General features: G+C 42.3%; 1 protein-coding gene across 1 annotated transcript in view; it reads left to right on the top strand.

Annotated features, from left to right (window-relative positions):
* Nucleotides 1-156: 156 nt before the first annotated feature.
* Nucleotides 157-26652, top strand: part of si:dkey-246g23.2 (solute carrier family 66 member 2) — a 155119-nt gene continuing 128623 nt past the window's right edge. The window contains exons 1-3 of the mRNA XM_060923721.1: nucleotides 157-647; nucleotides 12200-12494; nucleotides 12609-12742. Of these exons, the coding sequence (XP_060779704.1) occupies nucleotides 12286-12494; nucleotides 12609-12742 (343 nt within the window). The 5' untranslated portion in view covers nucleotides 157-647; nucleotides 12200-12285. The remainder of the gene's footprint in view (nucleotides 648-12199; nucleotides 12495-12608; nucleotides 12743-26652) is intronic.

The following is a 26652-nucleotide window of genomic DNA, read 5'->3' as shown; positions in this document are numbered from 1 at the left end:
TTAAAAAAGAAAAAAAAAGGCTGGGACATTTGTTGTTATGCTAGCTTGCTTAACTAGCCTAGCATCGCCTAGTTGAACAAACCAATGTTTGAAACTCACCACCGCTGTAAGATCCTGCACTGACTTCGGATCCGTCTCTGCCATAATTAGTGTTTATGCAAATTTAAAAAAAAGCAAATAAACAAACAACCAGAAACAGAGCAGCGACGCGATTCAAACTCACTCGCTAGTTCCAGTCTGTTGATTAAACCGGCGAGATTGTCCGGAAGTCTCGCGAGATCACAACAAACCCTCGTTTTGGGAGGAATTTCAGCTTTGCAACGTTTTAATAACATTCTTTAAAACAACAACAATACAAGATTGCTCTAACTCGATGACACAAATGTATTTCTGATGCGTTAATAAACCGATATGGAGTCAAATCGGATGTGTGCTGCTGTATGTTTCGTTTTTGCTGTGCCTGAGGTCCACTCCGCCCCGCAGGGCGCTGTGCTGGGTTGGGAACATGTGTTCATAGTGAGTCCATCTGCAACTCTGTCCGCCTTTTAACTTCTTATTTAAACCTCTTTATTTTAGCTCTTCACTCCTGAGTGCAGCCCGGAGGAGACAGGAACCCGAGCTGACTGTAACCTCCTCCAGTAGCGCAGGTAAACATGGGCTTATCTTCTAATGTCAAGCTGTCTGTGGAGGGCAAGATCATACCAGGCATTTTAGTTAATTGTATCATAACAAAAAAAAAAAAAAACCAGGAAATTCTCTGTAGCACAGCTTACACACAGTCCTGAAAGAGTTGTTCTGTCTCTGTGTTTCCGTTCCGCCGTGTGGAGAGAGATTTATCGGGTTTTCTCATCTTGTATGTGAACTGAATTTAATAATCAGTCAGTCGGGCACAGTGGCGCTGCTGCGGGGCTCTCTCTCTCTCTCTTTCTCTCTCTCTCTCTCTCTCTCTCTCTAATAAACAGTATTATTGACTGCTGTCTCGTGCACTTTTGGAGTGTTTAAGGGTGCGCGCTATTCTTAGACTCCTGTGCTGAGCTTGTGGTGTTTGTTTTCCTCCCAGTGCTGCAGCTCAGGAGCAAACACACCGACACACTGGCTTTATCCCTTTCACACAAGGCACTCATGTGCCTAGGGTGCACCTCTGTCTTGATCAGGAAAAAGGAAGAAGATATGCTGAAGAACAAAGTGGAATGTCACTAGAAAAAGCCCTCCATCCATCCATCCATCCATCCATTATCTGTAGCCACTTTATCCTGTTCTACAGGGTCGCAGGCAAGCTGGAGCCTATCCCAGCTGACTACGGGCGAAAGGCGGGGTACACCCTGGACAAGTCACCAGGTCATCACAGGGCTGACACATAGACACAGACAACCATTCACACTCACATTCACACCTACGGTCAATTTAGAGTCACCAGTTAACCTAACCTGCATGTCTTTGGACTGTGGGGGAAACCGGAGCACCCGGAGGAAACCCATGCGGACACGGGGAGAACATGCAAACTCCGCACAGAAAGGCCCTCGCTAGCCACGGGGCTCGAACCCGGATGATCTTGCTGTGAGGCGACAGCGCTAACCACTACACCACCGTGCCGCCCCTTCAGAAGAGATGCCATCCGTTATTTGTAGCCGCTTATCCTGTTCTACAGGGTCGCAGGCAAGCTGGAGCCTATCCCAGCTGACTACGGGCGAAAGGCGGGGTACACCCTGGACAAGTCGCCAGGTCATCACAGGGCTGACACATAGACACAGACAACCATTCACACTCACATTCACACCTACGCTCAATTTAGAGTCACCAGTTAACCTAACCTGCACGTCTTTGGACTGTGGGGGAAACCGGAGCACCCGGAGGAAACCCACACGGACAAGGGGAGAACATGCAAACTCCGCACAGAAAGACTCTCACCAGCCACGGGGATCAAACCCGCACCTTCAGCTGTGCGGCGACAGCGCTAACCACTACACCACCGTGCCACCCATTCAAAAGAGATGCCATCCATTATTTGTAGCCGCTTATCCTGTTCTACAGGGTCGCAGGCAAGCTGGAGCCTATCCCAGCTGACTATGGGCGAGAGGCGGGGTACACCCTGGACAAGTCGCCAGATTATCGCAGGGCTGACACAGAGACAAACACATTCACACCTACGGTCAATTTAGAGCCACCAATTAGCCTAACCTGCATGTCTTTGGGGGAAACCGGAGCACCCGGAGGAAACCCACACGGACACGGGGAGAACATGCAAACTCCGCACAGAATGGCCCTCGCCAGCCACGGGGCTCGAACCCGGACCTTCTTGCTGTGAGGCAACAGTGCTAACCACTACACCACCGTGCCACCCCATCCTAAAACACGTTAGTTTTATTTACATTCAGTTTTTTTGCGATGTGTTTGGCGATCCTGGTGCTGATTTGCACCGTTGTTCCGTTATTCTTGTGAGAAGTTAGTAGTTGTGTACTGTGATGACATCACAAGGGGCATGAATAGTACAGTTACCATTTCAAAGATTTCAGACACACATAATGGTGGGTATACTCTGGGTAATTCTTCAGAAGAGATGTCATCCATTATTTGTAGCTGCTTATCCTGTTCTACAGGGTCGCAGGCAAGCTGGAGCCTATCCCAGCTGACTACGGGCGAAAGGCGGGGTACACCCTGGACAAGTCGCCAGGTCATCGCAGGGCTGACACATAGACACAGACAACCATTCACACTCACATTCACACCTACGCTCAATTTAGAGTCACCAGTTAACCTAACCTGCATGTCTTTGGATTGTGGGGGAAACCAGAGCACCCGGAGGAAACCCATGCAGACACGGGGAGAACATGCAAACTCCACACAGAAAGGCCCTTGTCGGCTGCGAGGCTCAAACCCAGGACCTTCTTACTGTGAGGAGACTGCTAACCACTACACCACCGTGCCACCCAAGAGAGAGGCCAAATTATGAAATCATTAAGATTGCCTTAACTTATCAGCTCAGTGATCTTGCTAAAGTATGGAATCCAAGGCAAAATGTACTGAAACCCATACAGTATTTAAAAGTCACCACCGCAATTATAGCAATGTCACGTCAGAGAAATCTTGGTTTGAATTTTAAGAAATGAAAGTTTTCCTGACGTAATTCCGTTACTGACTTTTCTTTCCTCGTAAAAGATTTTGCGTTCAGAGTTAAACAGGAAAATTGGCTATGCTTTTTCAGGGTCAAAAGATGCCCCATACAGTGTGAAATTTTAATTAGTCCTATTATCTTGAGTACTGTCCCAAATGAAAGATGATCAGTGTGAAACAAACATGGTGATATCTTTGGTCGTGGCTCCAAAATGGTGATCCTGCGGCGCACTGTTACCCCTTTTCAACCAACAGGGAACAAGTTCTTGAACCGACTCCATTCAGGATTCTTTGAAACTTGGTGCTAGCCAGCAAACCGGACCACGTTTTCACTGGAACCATTGTAATCAATGGTATGTCATGAACAGAGGGCTTTGCACAACTCACAACGGGAGTAAACAGTAGAAGCAAGATGGCGGCGTGCATCGATTACCTGCGCCAGCTTTTGTTCTGTTTTCATATGTATATATTTGTTTTCGGGCCAGTTTTTTTCTTTTCCTTTTCGTGTCTATTCCTGTGCTCTGCTTCCTCCCCAAAGTAAGGACTGATGTCATCACGGTTTGTGCTGGAAATAATAGGTATATATTTTTTTTTCCAACTGGGAACCAACTTTTCATGTTCCGAACCAATTTATTTTTGGTCAGAATGCTCTGAACGATTAAAAATTTGGTGCATGAACAAGAGCAAAACCCGTTCCCTGTCCGTCGAAAATGGGTCCGTGAGGGAAGCTCAAAGATGGCCATGTCACGGTCTTGCAGCCAAGGTGGCCTGGGACAAAATTCTGACAACGTCAGAAATTTACGGTGACCATCTCATGATGTGACCTGCTGCTACGACCTACGTCTACATATCAACTAATAGGAATGCAGCATGAAATGATGCACTGATCCCCTTGACGATTGCAAGGGCTCGATTCTTGCATACCTTCATTGTTTACCGCTCTAGCGGCACAGATGGATGATGCACACTGATGAGGTTTTATTCCTTTATAGTCATAGCCTACGATTCAGTAGGTGTTCTCATCATACAGTCTACATACGTCAAACTTGATGTCGCACCCAAGTTTATTAGATCCGTACGGCACAAAGTCACTTCCAATAAACTTATACGATTGCTGAAATCTCACATTCTGTAGGCACCATAAGGGAGCGTGATCAAGTTTTATAATGTACATACATTACATTTGGACATTAAAAACTGTCAGTACACTGTGTGAATTTATCATATAATCAAGTCAAAATGATCAGACAAGAATCAACACATTCTGCAAACAGCACACTGCTGAAGATTTGGTGTGTTCCAGTTGTTTCCCCAAAGGCCTTCATGCAAATGTGTCACGCAGCAGGATTTGAATAACATTTCACAGGAACCACTGGCTTTATACACCAGTTTAGCACTGTCAAGGAAGTAGTGCACCAAAAGATATAATTTTTGTCAGTAGACTCATGAAAGGTGAGCTGTAACTGTACACCTAATCTAGACCAACAAGGTAGGTGTGTCGTGCAGCGTGGCAACAAATGTATTCTATACAACGTGTGTTTTTTTTTTAATAAATAAAACAACACTACTGTGCCCGATAGACATATAAGTGCCACACACACTAATACAGTTGGGCAAAAAAGTATTTAGTCAGTCACCAACTGTGCAAGTTCTCCCACTTAAAAAGATGAGAGAGAGGCCTGTAATTTTCATCATAGGTACACTTCAACTATGAGAGACAAAATGAGAAAAAAAAAATCCAGAAAATCACATTGTCTGATTTTTAATGAATTTATTTGCAAATTATGGTGGAAAATAAGTATTTGGTCAATAACAAAAAGTTCATCTCAATACTTTATTATATACCCTTTGTTGGCAATGACAGAGGTCAAACGTTTTCTGTAAGTCTTCACAGGGTTTTCACACACTGTTGCTGGTATTTTGGCCCATTCCTCCATGCAGATCTCCTCTAGAGCAGTGATGTTTTGGGGCTGTCGCTGGGCAACACGGACTTTCAACTCCCTCCAAAGATTTTCTATGGGGTTGAGATCTGGAGACTGGCTAGGCCACTCCAGGACCTTGAAATGCTTCTTACAAAGCCACTCCTTCGTTGCCCGGGCGGTGTGTTTGGGATCATTGTCATGCTGAAAGACCCAGCCACGTTTCATCTTCAATGCTCTTGCTGATGGAAGGACGTTTTCACTCAAAATCTCACGATACATGGCCCCATTCATTCTTTCCTTTACACGGATCAGTCGTCCTGGTCCCTTTGCAGAAAAACAGCCCCAAAGCATGATGTTTCCACCCCCATACTTCACAGTAGGTATGGTGTTCTTTGGATGCAACTCAGCATTCTTTCTCCTCCAAACACGACAAGTTGAGTTTTTACCAAAAAGTTCTATTTTGGTTTCATCTGACCATATGACATTCTCCCAATCCTCTTCTGGATCATCCAAATGCTCTCTAGCAAACTTCAGACGGGCCTGGGCATGTACTGGCTTAAGCAGGGGGACACGTCTGGCACTGCAGGATTTGAGTCCCTGGCGGCGTAGTGTGTTACTGATGGTAGCCTTTGTTACTTTGGTCCCAGCTCTCTGCAGGTCATTCACTAGGTCCCCCCGTGTGGTTCTGGGATTTTTGCTCACCGTTCTTGTGATCATTTTGACCCCACGGGGTGAGATCTTGCGTGGAGCCCCAGATCGAGGGAGATTATCAATGGTCCTGTATGTCTTCCATTTTCTAATAATTGCTCCCACAGTTGATTTCTTTACACCAAGCTGCTTACCTATTGCAGATTCAGTCTTCCCAGCCTGGTGCAGGTCTACAATTTTGTTTCTGGTGTCCTTTGACAGCTCTTTGGTCTTGGCCATAGTGGAGTTTGGAGTGTGACTGTTTGAGGTTGTGGACAGGTGTCTTTTATACTGATAACGAGTTCAAACAGGTGCCATTAATACAGGTAACGAGTGGAGGACAGAGGAGCCTCTTAAAGAAGTTGTTACAGGTCTGTGAGAGCCAGAAATCTTGCTTGTTTGTAGGTGACCAAATACTTATTTTACTGAGGAATTTACCAATTAATTCATTAAAAATCCTACAATGTGATTTCCTGGATTCTTTCCCCCCATTCTGTCTCTCATAGTTGAAGTGTACCTATGATGAAAATTACAGGCCTCTCTCATCTTTTTAAGTGGGAGAACTTGCACAATGGGTGGCTGACTAAATACTTTTTTGCCCCACTGTATATCAGTGTCACTGCTGCACTGAGTATGGTACACCACCCAATAATATCTGTTCAGTGGTCTGTTCAGTTGGTCCCTTTTTCTTGATGGATGGCATAGAGAGTAAGGGTCTATATGACTATGCACAGGGACAGATGGGCTAAAGTGAATAATTATACACCAGAAAGTTCACCTATACACTAGCATGTATAGATACTCAGTAGAAATATTAGCAATTATTTTTTTCGCGGTCCGGTTTCCATCAAATCCTGCGCTCTGATTGGCTGGCGAGCGGGTCCGTATCCTATGATACAGACCCCAGTTACGGACCCCGGTTATGGACCTCTGGCGACTCGCTCGTTCACAACAACAAACATAGTAGCAATTTTTGTCAACATTTATCTTTTTTTTTAAATAAGATTTATAAGATTTTTATCAAAAATCTCAATTTTTGCCAGAATTTCTCAGGAGAATAGCATTAATTTTACATCATGGACAGTGATAATGACAGTCTTCACGGCGAAAGCGAGTTTTACTACCCTGAGGAAGAAGAAATAAAAGAAAACATTGCAGGAGAAAGCTAAAAACCTCTAACTGCTGTCAACGCCGAGCAAAAACATGGCTGAATCCTGAATGTCTCATCTCATTATCTGTAGCCGCTTTATCCTGTTCTACAGGGTCGCAGGCAAGCTGGAGCCTATCCCAGCTGACTACGGGCGAAAGGCGGGGTACACCCTGGACAAGTCGCCAGGTCATCACAGGGCTGACACATAGACACAGACAACCATTCACACTCACATTCACACCTACGGTCAATTTAGAGTCACCAGTTAAACTAACCTGCATGTCTTTGGACTGTGGGGGAAACTGGAGCACCCGGAGGAAACCCACGCGGACACGGGGAGAACATGCAAACTCCACACAGAAAGGCCCTCACCGGCCACGGGGCTCGAACCCAGACCTTCTTGCTGTGAGGCGACAACGCTAACCACTACACCACTGTGACACCCCCTGAATGACTCAATTTTGTATACATAGGGGACTACATAGGCGGCAAAATGTAGTTTTTTTTTCCTGCCATGAAAGTGCACTTGTATACTGAGGAGGAAGCAATTTGCATTACAGCCGTGAATGAGGATTCAAAATGGCGGCTCAGCTCGGTTTTCCCTTTCGGGCGCTCTCATTTTCTGTTAGAATTTGGTAAAGAAAAAAATAAATATATTATTTACCAGCTTAAGGTCGGTCCGTATGGTGAAATACCTTGATCTTGAATACTGACCTCGGCCCAGAGGGCCTTGCTGAGTACTCTCAAGACCATGGTCATGGTATTTCAAGATACGGACCTCCCAGCTGGTAAATAACATGTATGTATTCGATATTAGAAATAATGTTTCCAGAACATCAAGGGTGTAGGAAATAGGGTGATGGTCCCTGCCCTACACCCTTCTCCACAAAACAGAATATCTTATTATATATTTTTCTTGAATGACCTGGCGACTTGTCCAGGGTGTACCCCGCCTTTCACCCGTAGTCAGCTGGGATAGGCTCCAGCTTGCCTGCGACCCTGTAGAACAGGATAAAGCGGCTAGAGATAATGAGATGAGATGAGATTTGATTGTCAAATAACCATCACGCAGCGTCAAGTTTATTTGTATAGCGCTTTTAACAACAGACATCGTCACAAAGCAGATTTACAGAAAATTAAAGACTTTAAACATGATGTAATTTTATCCTTAATTTATCCCTGATGAGCAAGCTTGTGGCAACGATGACGAGGAAAAACTCCCTCAGACAACATGAGGAAGAAACCTCAAGAGGAACCAGACTCAAAAGGGAACCCAACCTCATCTGGGTAATAACAGATTACAGGATTATAAATAACTCGCTTCTATAACTGTGTCCTATATAGTTGCAAATTGGGGGTGTCGTGGCTCAGGTGGATAAGGTGCCATACCATAAATCCGGGGACCCGGGTTCGATTCCGGCCTGAGGTCATTTCCCGATCCCTTCCCATCTCTCTCTCCCGCTCATTTCCTGTCTCTACACTGTCCTATCCAATAAAAGTGCAAAAAGCCTCCCCCCCAAAAAATCTATATAGTCGAAAATTATAACTGTGTAGCCAGGAAAGTCATTATAATTTTAGCATGAAGTCTGTTTTGTTGAAGTTATCAACTGTTCATTGATGGGGACTTGAGTGCAAAACTGTTCATGACAACTGCAGTCCTAAAGTTATCATAGCGATTGTGGTCCTCAGCCATCGTAGCAAAACTGTAAGTGTCCAGAGCCGTCTTCCAAGTGTGACTTTTGATTGTCCATATAGGGCTGTCCTCTACAGGAGCAATGTGATGAGACTCCAGCTAGACGTAGGGCACCAGGATGGATCAGGCAGGTCTGAGGAGTAGCATCACTGGTGTCTCACGATCGACGTGTAACTCAACAGAGAGAGACAGACGGGGAGGGGGGACAGGTTGTTGGATATGCCCAGTGTCACCTAATGCATACATTTTGCAAGCGTCACATGCTTCCTTCCTGCAGAATCCCATCCATCATGTGACTGAGATTGTGTTAGGGTGCGTTACTTTATGTTAATGTTAACTTGCGCCAATAGTTCTCCCCTCGATGTCAAACTCCTTCCTACGCCACTGCAGAGGACATGTATTACTGATGAATGACTACACTGCATGTACAGTATGACGGCAACACACAAGCTACACTACCATTCAAAAGTTTGGGGTCACCCAGACAATTTTGTGTTTTCCATGAAAAGTCACACTTTTATTTCCCACCATAAGTTGTAAAATGAATAGAAAATATAGTCAAGACATTTTTCTGGCCATTTTGAGCATTTAATCGACCCCACAAATGTGATGCTCCAGAAACTCAATCTGCTCAAAGGAAGGTCAGTTTTATAGCTTCTCTAAAGAGCTCAACTGTTTTCAGCTGTGCTAACATGATTGTACAAGGGTTTTCTAATCATCCATTAGCCTTCTGAGGCAATGAGCAAACACATTGTACCATTAGAACACTGGAGTGAGAGTTGCTGGAAATGGGCCTCTATACACCTATGGAGATATTGCACCAAAAACCAGACATTTGCAGCTAGAATAGTCATTTACCACATTAGCAATGTATAGAGTGGATTTCTGATTAGTTTAAAGTGATCTTCATTGAAAAGAACAGTGCTTTTCTTTCAAAAAGAAGGACATTTCAAAGTGACCCCAAACTTGAACGGTAGTGTTTTGAACGGACCTTGCATTCTTCTGTCTGTTTGGGAACTCCTGGATGTTCAAGAACCTCCAGGAGGAAAGGAGAAGTGTTGTGGGTAAAGCCTTTCTGCAGGAGTAGCTTGGTCTAGCTGAGAAGAAAGGGCCAGTGGTTGAGGAAACAGGTTTGGGGAGTAGAGTGGGTTTTTTTTTTTTTTTTAATTTTATTTATTTATTTATTTAATAAATATAAATAGAGCTCTGTTTAGAACAGAGTGCTTAATCTGCAGGTTTGCACATGGAGAGGAAAGGAAGGAAAATCTTCTGGTGCATTTAGATGATGAAAGATTTCATAAAGCAGAAGGCGGTTCATGAGCCTGAGCTGAAATCGGATTTAGAAATTTGTTGTACAAGCCTGTGTGAGAATAGAGTCACTTCTCTCTCTCTCCCCCCCCCCCCCCCCCCCGCCATTGCTACAGAATACTTAGTAATCATTCACGCCTAGTTCAAAACTATTTGTAGCTCACACATTCAGGTTCAGCGTCTGGTAACGAAAGGCAGGAACACTATGGGAGTAATTAATCCTGTTCAAGGCGAGGCAGTGAATCAGTACAGTGGAATCAGTTCCAGTGTCGCTGCATGCATGGACACGTAGAGGAACATGTTTGACTTGAAGTCAGGACTATGGCTGAAAAGAAAGTGTTCTGTTTCCTGTCAGTCATTTTCATTTATTCAAGTACATTTCCTGATAGTCTAATTTCCTTTTTCCTTATTAAAGATGTGCTTTATACATTTTAAAACTGTTTGCAAAATGATAATGATTATATACACTGATCAGCCATAAAATTAAAACCACTGACCGGTGACGTGAATAACATTTGATTCAGGTGCCGTTGTAATGGCACCTACCTGAATCAAAGAACTGAATCAAACAACTTCAAGAACTGCCTGTTCTTGGGGTGGGATATATTAGGCAGCAAGAGAACAGTCAGTTCTTGAAGTTGATGCGTTGGAAGCAGGAAAAATGGGCAAGCGTAAGGATCTGAGTGACTTTGACAAGGGCCAAATTGTGATGGCTAGATGACTGGGTCTGAGCATCTCCAAAATAGCACATCTTGTGGGGTGTTCCTGGTATGCAGTGGTTAGTAGCACAAACTGATGAAAAAGTTCATGCTTATACCTTTCTGTTTTAGCCAGCATTAACCTTTTCAGCAGTTAGTGCTACAGTAGCTCTTCTGTGGGATTGGACCATATGGGCTAGCCTTCGTGCCCCATGTGAATCAGTGAGTCTTGGCCGCCCATGACCCTGTCGCCGGTTCACCGGTTATCCTTCCTTGGACCACTTTTGGTAGGTACTAACCACTGCATACCAGGAACACACACCCCATAAGATGTGCCATTTTGGAGATGCTCAGACCCAGTCATCTAGCCATCGCAATTTGGCCCTTGTCAAAGTCACTCAGATCCTTACGCTTGCCCATTTTTCCTGCTTCCAACACATCAACTTTGAGAGCTGACTGATCTCTTGCTACCTAATATACCCCACCCCTTGACACAAGGGCAGCATGGTGGTGTAGTGGTTAGCACTGTCACCTCAGGTTCTGGGTTCGAGCCCAGCGGCCGACAGGGGCCTTTCTGTGCGGAGTTTGCTTGTTCTCCCCGTGTCTGCGTGGGTTTCCTCCAGGTGCTCCGGTTTCCCCCCACAGTCCAATGACATGCAGGTTAGGTTAACATGGGGTGACCTTGTGCTGAAGTGCCCTTGAGCAAGGTACCTAACTCCGGGCACTGTAGCATAGCTGTCCACTGCTCTGGGTATGTTTGTGCGCTCATTGCTCACTTGTGTGTGTGCATGCATGTGTTCACTACTTCAGATGGGTTAAATGCAGAGGACGAATTTCACTGTGCTTGAGTGTGCATGTGACAAATAAAGGCTTCTTTTTCTTCAGACAGGTATATGAGATAATCAGTGTCATTCACCTTACCTGTTAGTGGTTTTAATTTTATGACTGATCATTGTAAACATTGAGATTTGCAATATTATCATGCAGTGGATCTGGATAGTTTCAGGTGCTTTTCTTTCAGAAAACATTTTTTCTGGCCCTTAAATAAGTTCAGCCTCCAGCTAGACTGAATAGCTTAAAACACAACTCGTAAGATAGACAGATTATGTGAGGAAGAAGAAGAGAGGGTCCCATATACGATTCGTACATTGGGGGAGTGCCTGTTAGAGAGCGCACTTGTCCTGGGCCATCGGCATAGTGAGGTAGGGTGGCCAGTTCCTTTCCTCGCCGCCTTACTTCCCCCAGTGTTTCCACCAGGTCCCCATTCACTGCTGGGTGGACAGGGAGCGAGCCCCAGATCCCCGCTGAGCCAACGCTCAAACCGGGGACCGTTCGCTTAGTGGTCAAGCACTCTAACCACTTGGCCACTTCGCCTCCATTATGTGAGGACCTTTGGATGAAGAGAATGGTTTGTGTTTCTTGCAATTCACCTTGCAGGCAGCAGAGGGCAGTTAAAATGTAAACTACCCCTTTAAAGCAACAGTGTGATCCTTGAAGGCATTTTGTAAGGCAATTTATCATTACATTCTTTTGATACAGCATTGCAATATATTTACTGTTTCTTACAGATATACTTTGTGCTTTCCCCTTCTGTATGAATTTAAACTTAAGCTATTATGTGATGTCTCAGGACAGTATATGAGTGCAGCAGCAGCAGCGGCAGCTGTGGTGGTGGTGGAGGAGGAGGAGGTGGTGGTGCTGGTGGGGCTCTGAGCCATGGACCCTGATCTGGAGGAGTCATTCGGGTCAATGGAGAGCTCGTGGACTCTTCTGTCATGGCTGGCCTCGTGTGTGATGGTGTTTGGGGGTGCAGTGCCATACATTCCTCAGTACCAGGAGATTCAGAAGACCAGCAACACTGAGGGCTTCTCCACCCGTGTGTGCCTGGTTTTGCTCATCGCTAATATACTGCGCATCTTCTTCTGGTGAGTGCAGGAGAAATAATTATTTCCTCAACACAGTACTATTTCTCAGGGGTTACATTGCTGGAAGTGGTAATGCAACAGGAACACATATTACCATTGTTTGTGTGTGTGTAGGGTCGGGAAGCAGTTTGAGCTGACTCTGCTTTTACAGAGTGTGGTGATGATTCTAACCATGCTGGCTATGCTCCACCTGTGCTGCAGTGTCCAGATTAACAACCGTGTGAGCACCAAACAGCACCGCATCTCAGGTAATGACATTTTATTTAGCTGTACACAATAACCACATACATAACCTCCTACACGGTGGTGTAGTGGTTAGCACTGTCACCTCACAGCAAGAAGGTTCTGGGTTCAAGCCCAGCAGCCAGTGGGGGCCTTTCTGTGTGGAGTTTGCATGTTCTCCCCGTGTCTGTATGGGTTTCCTCCAGGTGCTCCGGTTTCTCCCACAGTCCAAAGACATGCAGGTTAGGTTTACATGGGGCAGCCTTGGGCTGAAGTGCCCTTGAGCAAGGTAGCTAACCCTAATGCTCACTTGCGTGTGTTCACTGCTTCAGATGGGTTAAACGCAGAAGACGAATTTCACTGTGCTTGAGTGTGCATGTGACACATAAAGGCTTCTTCTTCTTCTACACTGAGTTAGGAGATGGTGCTGGCAGCATTTTCATCAATTCTGGCATACATTGTCTTGAAACACATCAAATGTTTTTGTTGAAATATTTTGGATATATTCAGAGATATCTGTGCTATTTTTTTGGCTGGTGCTGTATTTTCACTATTCCTGTGAGAAGTTAGTGGTTGTCTGCTGCTCTGACATCACAGAAGAACTTTGCTCGAGCGGATATTGTGGCATTTAATAGGCGTTTTAATATTAGCTCCTAAAAAGTAGTAGAATTAAAAGTAATGGAGACAGCAAATATTGAGCTTATGTTTCTACAATGCAATGCATTTACAAGATATGGCTGAATGTTTGTGGACACTTGACCTTAACACACCAACACATGGTTCTTCCCCAAACTCTTGCTACAAAGTTGAAAATACAGTACACAGTTGTCTAGAATGTCTCCATATGCTGTTGTATTAAGATATTCTGTCACTGGAAATAAGAGACCCAAAGCTCTTCCAGCATGACAGTGACCCTGTGCACAAAGCAACATCCATGAAGACGTGGTTTACCAACAGTGGAGTGGAAGAACTCAAGTGGCCTGCACTGAACAACTTTGGGATGAATCAGAATGTCAACTTCTCTCCAGGTCTTCTTGCCTGACATCAGTGGTCAACCTCTTGTGTTCTTGTGGATGAATAAACACAAATCCTCAGAGGCGCATTTGAAAATCAAGTGAAAAGCCCTCAGTACTCAGGTATCCACATATTTTTGGCCATATCATGTATGATACCCTTGCATCGAGTTTCTTTTCTTTTTTTAAATCCTACCAGTATGCTCCCAAAAACACTGGGGGGGACGGACGACAGAGTTAGAAATACCAGTGATGTCCGCATAGTGTGTGAATTCTGTCTCTGACAATTCCTCAACCTCAGCTCCATCACTCCAGTTAATAATCGGTCTCAACTACCGAGGTGTTCAGGACTGTGTTTGTTAAAATCCTACTTGCACAGTTATAATTTTAAATTCCATAAATTTGGGACACTGTAAAACATAAATGAAAACAGAATAATATGATTTGAAAATCATGGAAACCCTTTATTTCATTGCAAATAGTACAAAGACAACATATCAAGTGTTGAAACTGAGAAATTTTATCTTTTTTTTAAAAATACATACTCATTTTGAATTTGATCTCAGCAACACATTTAAAAAAAGTTGGGACAAAGGACTGAAAAATTTGTGTAATGCTTAAAAAAACAACAAACAAACAAAAAAAACCTAATTTGGTTAATTGGCAGCAGGTCAGTATCATGATGATTGGGTATAAAAAGAGCATCCCAGAGAGGTGGAGTCTCTCAGAAGTAAAGATGGGGAGGGGTTCACCGCTCTATGAAAGACTGCGTGGGCAAACAGTACAACAATTTAAGAATAACATTCCTCAGTGTAAAATTGTAAAGAATTTGGGGATCACATCATCTATGGTACATAATATTGTTAAAAGATTCAGAGAATCTGGGGAAATCTCTGTATGCAAGAGACAAGGCTGAAAACTGACACTGGATGCCTGTGATCTTCAGGTCCTCAGGAGACATTGCATTAAAAGCAGACATGTGTCTGTAGTGGAAATTACTGTATGGGCTCAGGAACATTTCAGAAAACCATCATCTGTGAAAACAGTTCATTACTGCATCCACAAATGCAAGTTGAAACCAGATATAAACAATATCCAGAAACACCGCCACCTTCTCTGGGCCTGAGCTCTTTTACGATGGACTGAGGTGAAGTGGAAAATTGTCCCGAGGTCTGACGAATCAAAAGTAGAAATTCTTTTTAGAAATCATGGACACCACATCCTCCAGGCTAAAGAGGAGAGGGACCATCCGGCTTATCAGTGCACAGTTCAAAATCCATCATCTGTGATGGTATGAGGGGGCATTAGTGCACATGACATGGGGAGCTTGTACATCTGGGAAGGCATCATTAATGCTGAATGATATATACATGTTTCAGAGCAATATGCTGCCATTCAGACAAAATCTTTTTCAGGGAAGGCCTTCCTTCTTTCAGCAAGACAATGCCAAACCGCTTTCTGCACATATTAAAACTGCATGGCTCCATAGTAAGAGAGTCTGGGTGCTAAACTGGCCTGCCTGCAGTCCAGACCTGTCTCCCATTTAAAACATTTGGCACGTTATGAAGTGCAAAATATGACAAAGGAGACCCCGAACTATTGTGCAACTGAAATTGTATATCAGACAAGAATGGGACAACATTTCTCTTTCAAAACTACAGCAATTGGTCTCCTCAGTTCCCAAACGTTTACAGAGTGTTGCTCAAAGTAGAGGTGATGAAACACAGTGGTAAACATACCCCTGTCCCAACTTTTTTAAAACGTGTTGCTGACATCAAGTTAAAAATGAGCATATATTTTTCAAAAAACAATAAAATTTCTCAGTTTCAACATTTGATATGTTGTCTTTGTATTATTTTCAACGAAATATAGGGTTTCCATGATTTTGCAAATGATTGCATTCTGTTTTTATTCACAGTTCACACAGCGTCCCGACTTTTTTTTGGAATTGTACCTGTACAATTTTTGTTTGTACTGTACCTTCCCACAATAACTTGGTTCCATTTCCCAAAATAGAAACAAACCACTAGCATAAGTTAAACCTCCGCAATCCTGACCAGGCAGTTACTAAGGATGCATGAATCAACACTATACATTCGTGCTAATGAACAAGGCCTTTCTTTGTCCTGTAAGCTTCATATCTGGCCAACATGCAAGTAAAAACCTCCCACTCGTCTATAATACATTATCTGTTCATTTAGATTAATGTATTTGTATTTGGTTACATCTCTGTTCTACTTAGAGAAACCAAAGTGCGATATTGCTCTCAAATGTGCCCAAAATAAGGAAGGTCAAAAGGCAGTTGTATCCAGATTAGAAATGCTGCCTACTTAAGAAGCAGGCTGGAATGCAGTGAAACAAGCAAATGGCACTGCAGCAGAGGTAATGTACTGAATTAATGGAATTAAGGTCCGTTTGAGCGGATTTTAAGAGCATAGCAGCGCCCTTAGGACTTTTGCTCCTCTTTCTACATTATTGTGCACTAAATCTGAGTGTACATGAATTGTCAGAAGAGGGTGCCATAATTCTGAGAAAAACATCATTTTCCCTCCCTGGAATGTCATTTTATCTCACCTTGCCCCACAGTGAGTCATTTCTTTACATTCATTTATTTGGTATTTGACTGTAGGCCTGAGATTGTGCAATGACCTTTACACATTCTGTTTATAATCTATTATAATATTTTTTATAAATACAGGACACTTTTTTCCATGGAATAAAAACGTGTTCTATTCCCTTCTAGCGGGTTTCATTCATTTGGTTTGATAGCATGCAGTATTGTTCGCATATCGCGTATCTTACGTGTTTTACATCACTCTACCCAATGGAGAATGAGCGTTGAATGTGGTTTACAATATTGCATGGTTGTCAAGACAGCATGACCTCATACGTCAGAGACGTAAAACTTCCACGCTAGCGAGCGACTGTGACCGTTTGTAAACAAACATGGCTGCCAGGTTTGCTTTGTTAAAAGTGGAAGATTTTGAGAGAATTTTGACTGCCAGGTTGCTCCGTTGTGTGTAGTTGTCGATGTTGATTTTAAAAGTAACTAAGTAAATTACACAGGGAAAATGATAATAATATTCGGCTTGACTGTGCTAGCATTGGCCTTCGCTAACTCTACACCGGCTGGAAGGTAACTGGACTGCCGCGCTAACAGCACCGAGCCACAGGTAGCTAGCGTTGGTCTTCGCTAACGCTACTACTACACTGGCTGGAAGATAACTGGACTGCCTTGCTAACAGCACTGAGTCGTGGGTAAGCTAGCATTGGCCTTTGAGAATGCTGATATGAAGAGTGTGTGTATGTATTATAATAATAATAATAATAATATTGGTTGGCTTTTTTTCATGGTATATCAGATATATTCCATTCAGCTAGCATGATACTGAACTCATTTTTCACTCGTTCAATATCATGCAAGCTGAATGGAATATATCTGATATACCATGAAAAAAAGCCAGCCAATATTATTTAAATATCTAATTACAACTGGTAAATGCCTGTCGTTTTGCACTTATAACTGTTATTGTTGTGTTGGTTGGTTGGTTGAATGAATGAGAGGAGTGAGAAGCACTGTTGGTATTTCAAGTGTTTGTTGGTGATATACTGTGTGTGTGTTTTTTTTTTATATATATATATATATATATATATATATATATCTCCACACACGGGGTGGCACGGTGGTGTAGTGGTTAGCGCTGTCGCCTCACAGCAAGAAGGTCCTGGGTTCGAGCCCCGTGGCCGGCGAGGGCCTTTCTGTGTGGAGTTTGCATGTTCTCCCCGTGTCCGCGTGGGTTTCCTCCGGGTGCTCCGGTTTCCCCCACAGTCCAAAGACATGCAGGTTAGGTTAACTGGTGACTCTAAATTGACCGTAGGTGTGAATGGTTGTCTGTGTCTATGTGTCAGCCCTGTGATGACCTGGCGACTTGTCCAGGGTGTACCCCGCCTTTCGCCCATAGTCAGCTGGGATAGGCTCCAGCTTGCCTGTGACCCTGTAGAAGGATAAAGCAGCTAGAGATAATGAAATGAGATACCCACACACAGTGGTGCTTGAAAGTTTGTGAACCCTTTAGAATTTTCTATATTTCTGCAAAAATATGACCTAAAACATCATCAGATTTTCACACAAGTCCTAAAAGTAGATAAAGAGAACCCAGTTAAACAAATGAGACAAAAATATTATACTTGGTCATTTATTTATTGAGGAAAATGACTTTATTGAGGAAAACGACTTGTGTGCTTAGGGTCATTGTCTTGCTGCATGACCCACCTTCTCTTGAGATTCAGTTCGTGGACAGATGTCCTGACATTTTCCTTTAGAATTTGCTGGTATAATTCAGAATTCATTGTTCCATCAATGATAGCAAGTTGTCCTGGCCCAGATGCAGCAAAACAGGCCCAAACCATGATATTACCACCACCATGTTTCACAGATGGGATAAGGTTCTTATGCTGGAATGAAGTGTTTTCCTTTCTCCAAGCATAACACTTCTCATTTAAACCAAAAAGTTCTATTTTGGTCTCATCCATCCACAAAACATTTTTCCAATAGCCTTCTGACTTGTCCACGTGATCTTTAGCAAACTGCAGACAAGCAGCAATGATTTGGAGAGCAATGGCTTTCTCCTTGCAACCCTGCCATGCCCACCACTGTTGTTCAGTGTTCTCCTGATGGTGGACTCATGAACATTAACATTAGCCAATGTGAGAGAGCCCTTCAGTTGCTTAGAAGTTACCCTGGGGTCCTTTGTGACCTCGCCGACTATTACATGCCTTGCTCTTGGAGTGATCTTTGTTGTTCGACCACTCCTGGGGAGGGTAACAATGGTCTTGAATTTCCTCCATTTGTACACAATGTGTCTGACTGTGGATTGGTGGAGCCCAAACTCTTTAGAGATGGTTTTGTCACCTTTTCCAGCCTGATGAGCATCAACAACGCTTTTTCTGAGGTCCTCAAAAATCTCCTTTGTTCGTGCCATGATACACTTCCACAAACGTGTTGTGAAGATCAGACTTTGATAGATCCCTGTTCTTTAAATAAAACAGGGTGCCCACTCACACCTGATTTCAATCAATAGGATGACAAACACCTGACTCTAATTTCACCTTCAAATTAACTGCTAATCCTAAAGGTTCATATACTTTTGCCACTCACAGATATGTAATATTGGATCATTTTCCTCAATAAATAAATGACCAAGTATAATATTTTTGTCTCATTTGTTTAACTGGGTTCTCTTTATCTACTTTTAGGACTTGTGTGAAAATCTGATGATGTTTTAGGTCATATTTATGTAGAAATATAGAAAATTCTAAAGGGTTCACAAACTTTCAAGCACCACTCTATCTATCTATCTATCTATCTATCTATCTATCTATCTATCTATCTATCTATCTATCTATCTATCTATCTATCTATCTATCACTTTTTAATTTATTTTTTTTATATTATAGCAGATGATCGAAGACAAATTCATGCTGCCAAACTTGGTGGCCTCAGTCCAGCTCCAGATATGTTCCTGCCCTATCTTTAATCTTAAATATTTCATGCTGGTACGTTCACAGAGCCAGATTTATAACTTAATTCGGTGAAGGACTCTGAGAAGACCTAAGAGACGGTGTGACTGGTTGCTTGAAAGCACTCAGGTGTCATGCATGTTGTTTTCGCATGAAGCTGCTGTTTGAACCTGCAGGAGTTACACCAAAAGTGGCATTGACTTCACACAGGACTGTTGAACGTAGCGATGATTTATGAAGAATTCAAGCCCTAGTCGATTGGCTTTTTCCATGTCCAGAAGGAGGTTCAGTACAAGTCAACCATTTATTGTCCTGCTGCCTGAGGGAGGAGATGGAATGATGAAAATGTGTAATATGGTAATAATTAGAGAGACAAATGTGGAATCAGACAGCAGTCTAATTTACCTGTCATGCTGATCGATTGAAATGGAGAAGTCATAATGTGAGTAGCAGTGTGATTTCTCAGGCCTTACATGCTCATGTGTGTATGTATGTATACAAGTGCTGCTAAGTTCTTTTCAAAATTGCACTCATTTATACTTACTTCAAAGTAAGTACTTAGACATATTTGAATATGAAAATAATTGCAACTTAATGACCCTATAATATTTTATTGGCACTGGCAACACTGTGTATTGCGTAAACCACAGAAGGTGAAAACACCTGGATTTTACATTTTATAAGCCTTATTCAGAAAGGATAAGATTTACATTTGGACCTTGAGTAAATTCATCATGTTCAGTCGTCGACTGATAGATCCAGGTAATTGTTTTTCCCCTTGCTGTCCTGAGAAATATACCCAATGGACCAAATGATGTCCAGGTTTTTGGACGTCTGATCATTTTCTGCAGACTTGAGTAAAGAAGTATGAAATCAGCACTGAGAATGATGTCATTTTCAACTTTTCACTATTTTGTAGCATTCAAGCTACAATGCAGCAATCTGTACATTCAGTGTTAGAGATTCTGCTGATAGATTATAGATGTGTGTTGCTCCACGGGATTTTTGTCCCAGATGCTCTGTTTACAGAATGCGTCGAAATGGCGTTGAAAAGCGCGTGATATTTTGCACCGTTTTCGCTGGCTGATCCAGGAACTATCAATGAATAATCACCTCAATAATGCCCCTACAGGATACATTTAGACTTTTAACATCATCCACGACTGGGACAAGTATAGACCTTCCTTCTGCCATAAAAATCAGCGAATGATGTTTTGATTTGCAGTGAAAATGTGTCAATCATGTGAACCAGAGCTAGAAATGAGCGACAGTGTCCATTCATTGTACATGTACTGACTGAGTCTGAGTCCTGGTCTCCATGTTTTCAACACTGCATGTTCAAAGGCTAGAAAGAATAAAAACATATTTTATGACTATCTTGTATCAACAATAACAACTTTTTTGGTAACATCTTGTCAGAGGTGGACAAAGTACCCAACTTCATTACTTAAATCAAAGTACAGATCCCACTGGTCAAATGTTACTCCGATACAAGTGAAAGTTGTACAGTCAAATTTTTACTTAAGTTAAAGTACTGAAGTACTTGCTTTTAAAAATACTTAAGTATTAAAAGTACATTTTCTGTCAACGCATCATTGCATTGTTGCCACAACGCTGACAAAATCTAATGCCGTGACCAAAGACAGAAATGTGAATTCACAAAATGAACGCATGCTGTGCATCATGGTGGTTTAATGTTAAGCTAGCTAGTCAGTGAAACTCCACCTGACATGCTAGCAAACTCTTCAAACTCGAAATCATATTGGGTCGCTAATGCTACTAGAAAAGAAAGATTTCTACATTCTGTTTATTTGGCAAGATTATGCTAAAACATATTTCTGAAAGGACTTCAGATAAGTTAACGTTATTCATGTTAGCGTAACTCTGTTTTTACATGCTAACTAACAGTGTCCAAGTTAACTAGCTATGTGTAAACATTAGCCATGGACAAGGCTATGGCAACTTGGTGGGCAAATCCATAGAAAGTCATTTGACTAACCAGACTGCATAGCTATTGCAACGTTATCACTAGTTCTAAAAGCACAGACAACCTCACTGCAAGCTTTCTCTTGGAATGAAACCTTTTATATAACTCAATATGCATTCCCCAGAAGAACCGCCTCCTTCCGTTCTGCCATCAACTGATCATGTTAAATAACGCTGCTGAGAAATCACTGAACTTGATTTTATCCAGTCTATGGACGTGATGTGACCCTAGTGATTACTGATAGGCTGTCTCAGTGTCACCTGCGAAAAAAAACAATCACATTTTAGAAAAGAAAAAACATCCACTTTCAAAACTGCTTCATAGTAACAAGGACCCTGACAGAAATGTAGTGGAGTGAAAAGTGCGATATTTGCTTTTCAAATGTAGTGAAGTTAAAGTCATAAGTTTCCAAAAAAAAAATACTCAAGTAAAGTACAGATACTCAAAAAGCATACTTAAGTACAGTACTCAAGTAAATGTACTTCGTTACTATCCATCTCTGCATTTTGTACAGGTTAAAGTTGGTCCTGTGTTAGAAACAGAGTATCAGCGACTAATATTCTGACATAATTGGCATAGTCAAATCAAATCAAGTTTATTTGTACAGCGCTTTTAACAATAAACATTGTCGCAAAGCAGCTTTACAGAATTTGAACGACTTTAAACATGAGCTAATTTTATCCCTAATCTATCCCCAATGAGCAAGCCTGTGGCGACGGTGGCAAGGAAAAACTCCCTCAGACGACATGAGGAAGAAACCTCGAGAGGAACCAGACTCAAAAGGGAACCCATCCTCATTTGGGCAACAACAGACAGCCTGACTATAATATTAACAGTTTTAACAGGTATAACCCTCAACTGTCCTCATGGGGCCGTCCTTCACAGGAGTGGGGCGATAAAACTCCGACCAGACACAGGGCACCAGGATGGATCAAGCAGGTCCGAGGGGCAGAAGAGGCCAGCATCTCAATCCCAGGATCAACATGTAACTCAATTTTGGCATAGTGCCAAAATTGAATTTGGCATGGTGTCAACCAGTCAGTGAGGACTCAAATTAAATGACTTGTAGCTGTTTTTGCAAATCCAGAGTAAACGTAGTGTCCGTCTGGTCCAAAAATGCACTTTAGACCTAGCTGAAACATCATGGATGTTTTGAAGGCTTTCTGCGTGGAAAATGGACCATTTTGGTTTGTACACACATGATTTCATGTCAGATTTACAGTAACTTCCCTCGGTCCAATTTCACTTTAGTTTGTATTTCCTGCATACGGAGGCTTGGTAGTGTAATGCAGCAGGTATAACTCAAAATCCATCATCTGAGCATCTGGTATGAAAATCTGGTGGACTGACGTATATAGATTCAAGTTAATAATGCTGTATGTCGATTGACATACAAGGAAATAGTTGTATAGTTCCATGGGGAAGCTGTGGACTAGTGGTTAGAGAAGCAGCTTTGGGACTAAAAGGTTGCTGGTTCAATTCCCTAGACCAGCAGGAATGGCTGAAGTGCCCTTGAGGATCCCAACTGCTCCCCAGGCTGTTCTGGGTATGTTGTACATCGCTCTGGATAAGAGCGTCTGCAAAATGCCAATAATGTAATGCAGTGTACATACAGAATAACTCATTTGAAGGTAAGAAGTGTTATGTTGTTCATTTCTGATGCTGTGCACAGACATTTTGACTTGACATCATTTGTTAGCTTGGAAAACTCAGATTGAAGAGACCATCCTGTGTACCTCAGTAGGAATTCCAAGTTGAGGGTGCATTTTCTGTGTTTTTTCCTTGTCCGGGGTTATGACCTGCCATCAAATGCAGAACAAATCCTCTCCGTATCGATCTGTTTCTTATTTTACTGACTGCTTCGACCCCTTGCGTTGGAAAACCACTTTTTTTTTTATTTAGTCGTCTAGCACACATGAACTAACCCAAAAATGATTCATGTTTTGGAGGAGTCTCTCATCAACTTGCTTTGTCTGGGTTCTATACCTTTATCTCCATAATGCCTAAATTAGGAGTCCATTAGCAGGAGAAAGATCTTCCAATCAGAAGAGTGCAGTAACCTGGCTAATTAAAGTCGATTTTATCTCTGTAAGGTTTTAAACCATCTTGCATGCATTTCCTGTAATCCAACAGATATAAGATCATATGACCACCCGTATGATGCTGTCATCCAGGTTCATAGACGAAACAACCTGGCAGAAACTCATCCTTCCTGAATTAATTTCATTGTTGTTTAAAGTGACACAGGTCAATGTGCTGGTTCAGGAATCATTTAATCCACTCCCCTTTCTGAACTGTTTGAACTGATACCCATCCCCATAACTGGTATACATCATCTTGTTTCAATGCATTTTAGTTCCTCATGTGGGACGTCCTAACCACATGTTAGTCTGTTTACAAACCGGTTCGGAAAAGTCACGGTTCAGCAGTTTACAGCCAGTTCAGAAAAGTCACATTGGTATCTTTTAGCCTACTTATTGCATCAACTTTTCTACAGGTTAGAATTGAAATATTCAGAATCTAAATGCACCTGTGAGCTCGAAGGCTCTCGAGTGCTCACTTCTGTAGCAGAGGCCACTGGTTCTGCCATGTTTGTTGCGACCTCGCTTATTATAATATTATAATGAGGATAAACTTCGGCCGTTTCCATACCCAAGTGTAAACATCAGCACGTGGTGTTTTTCCAGCTCATTCTCCTTCACAGGCATGAGGCAGCAGGAAATACAGCATGTGATTCAAGTACATCGGGATTATTCTAGCTCCACAGGGTACTATTCATCTTTTTAATACATCGACGTGTGTCACTTTAAATTTGAAATGAGTTTTTTTTTTATCACAAAGGAGACGTGTTTAAAAAAAGTCACCTAGTGCAGCTAATCCCATCAGAACAGGGCTTCAGAAGGCGTGTACACCCATCATCTTCAAATCATATTCATACAGGAGTCATTTCACAGTGAGGTAGAATAGTGAGACTTCCTATGAAGTGCTCTGTAGTACAGTGGTGCTTTGAAAGTTTTTGAACTCTTTAGAATTTTCTATATTTCTGCATAAATATGACCTAAAACATCATCAGATTTTCACACAAGTCCTAAAAGTAGATAAAGAGAACCCAGTTAAACAAATGAGACAAAAATATGATACAACCCCAGTTCCAAAAAAGTTGGGACAAAGTAAAAATTGTAAATAAAAACAGAATGCAGTAATTTACAAATCTCAAAAACTGATATTGTATTCACAATAGAACATAGACAACATATCAAATGTTGAAAGTGAGACATTTTGAAATTTCATGCCAAATATTGGCTCATTTGAAATTTCATGACAGCAACACATCTCAAAAAAGTTGGGACAGGGGCAATAAGAGGCTGGAAAAGTTAAAGGTACAAAAAAGGAACAGCTGGAGGACCAAATTGCAACTCATTAGGTCAATTGGCAATAGGTCATTAACATGACTGGGTATAAAAAGAGCATCTTGGAGTGGCAGTGACCCTCAGAAGTAAAGATGGGAAGGGGATCACCAATCCACCTAATTCTGTGCTGACAAATAGTGGAGCAATATCAGAAAGGAGTTCGACAGTGTAAAATTGCAAAGAGTTTGAACATATCATCATCTACAGTGCATAATATCATCAAAAAATTCAGAGAATCTGGAAGAATCTCTGTGCGTAAGGGTCAAGGCCAGAAAACCATACTGGGTGCCCGTGATCTTCGGGCCCTTAGACGGCACTGCATCACATACAGGCACACTTCTGTATTGGAAATCACAAAATGGGCTCAGGAATATTTCCAGAGAGCATTATCTGTGAACACAATTCACCGTGCCATCCGCCGTCGCCAGCTAAAACTCTATAGTTCAAAGAAGAAGCCGTATCTAAACATGATCCAGAAGCGCAGACGTCTTCTCTGGGCCAAGGCTCATTTAAAATGGACTGTGGCAAAGTGGAAAACTGTTCTGTGGTCAGACGAATCAAAATTTGAAGTTCTTTATGGAAATCAGGGACGCCGTGTCATTCGGACTAAAGAGGAGAAGGACGACCCAAGTTGTTATCAGCGCTCAGTTCAGAAGTCTGCATCTCTGATGGTATGGGGTTGCATTAGTGCATGTGGCATGAGCAGCTTACACATCTGGAAAGACACCATCAATGCTGAAAGGTATATCCAGGTTCTAGGGCAACATATGCTCCCATCCAGACGATGTCTCTTTCAGGGAAGACCTTGCATTTTCCAACATGACAATGCCAAACCACATACTGCATCAATTACAGCATCATGGCTGCATAGAAGAAGGGTCCGGGTACTGAACTGGCCAGCCTGCAGTCCAGATCTTTCACCCATAGAAAACATTTGGCGCATCATAAAACGGAAGATACGACAAAAAAGACCTAAGACAGTTGAGCAACTAGAATCCTCCATTAGACAAGAATGGGTTAACATTCCTATCCCTAAACTTGAGCAACTTGTCTCCTCAGTCCCCAGACGTTTACAGACTGTTGTAAAGAGAAAAGGGGATGTCTCACAGTGGTAAACATGGCCTTGTCCCAACTTTTTTGAGATGTGGTGTTGTCATGCAATTTAAAATCACCTATTTTTTCTCTTTTAAATGATACATTTTCTCAGTTTAAACATTTGATCTGTTATCTATGTTCTATTCTGAATAAAATATGGAATTTTGAAACTTCCACATCATTGCATTCCATTTTTATTTACAATTTGTACTTTGGTCCAACTTTTTTGGAATCAAGGTTGTACTTGGTCATTTATTTATTGAGGAAAATGATCCAATATTACATATCTGTGAGTGGCAAAAGTATGTGAACCTCTATGATTAGCAGTTAATTTAAAGGTAAAATTAGAGTCAGGTGCTTTCAATCAGTGGGATGACAATCAGGTGTGAGTGGGCACCCTGTTTTATTTAAAGAACAGGGATCTATCAAAGTCTGATCTTCACAACACATGTTTGTGGAATTGTATCATGGCACGAACAAAGGAGATTTTTGAGGACCTCAGAAAAAGCGTTGTTGATGCTCATCAGGCTGGAAAAGGTTACAAAACCATCTCTAAAGAGTTTGGACTCCACCAATCCACAGTCAGACAGATTGTGTACAAATGGAGGAAATTCAAGACCATTGTTACCCTCCCCAGGAGTGGTCGACCAACAAAGATCGCTCCAAGAGCAAGGCGTGTAATAGTCGGCGAGGTCACAAAGGACCCCAGGGGAACTTCTAAGCAACTGAAGGGCTCTCTCACATTGGCTAATGTTAATGTTCATGAGTCCACCATCAGGAGAACACTGAACAACAGTGGTGTGCATGGCAGGGTTGCAAGGAGAAAGCCACTGCTCTCCAAAAAGAACATTGCTGCTCATCTGCAGTTTGCTAAAGATCACATGGACAAGCCAGAAGGCTATTGAAAAAAT

This window comes from Neoarius graeffei, chromosome 6, assembly GCF_027579695.1.
Source record: "Neoarius graeffei isolate fNeoGra1 chromosome 6, fNeoGra1.pri, whole genome shotgun sequence".
Taxonomy (NCBI): Eukaryota; Metazoa; Chordata; class Actinopteri; order Siluriformes; family Ariidae; genus Neoarius; species Neoarius graeffei.
Note: the sequence above shows the minus strand (reverse complement) of the source record. Positions and strands in the feature narration are given on the sequence as shown.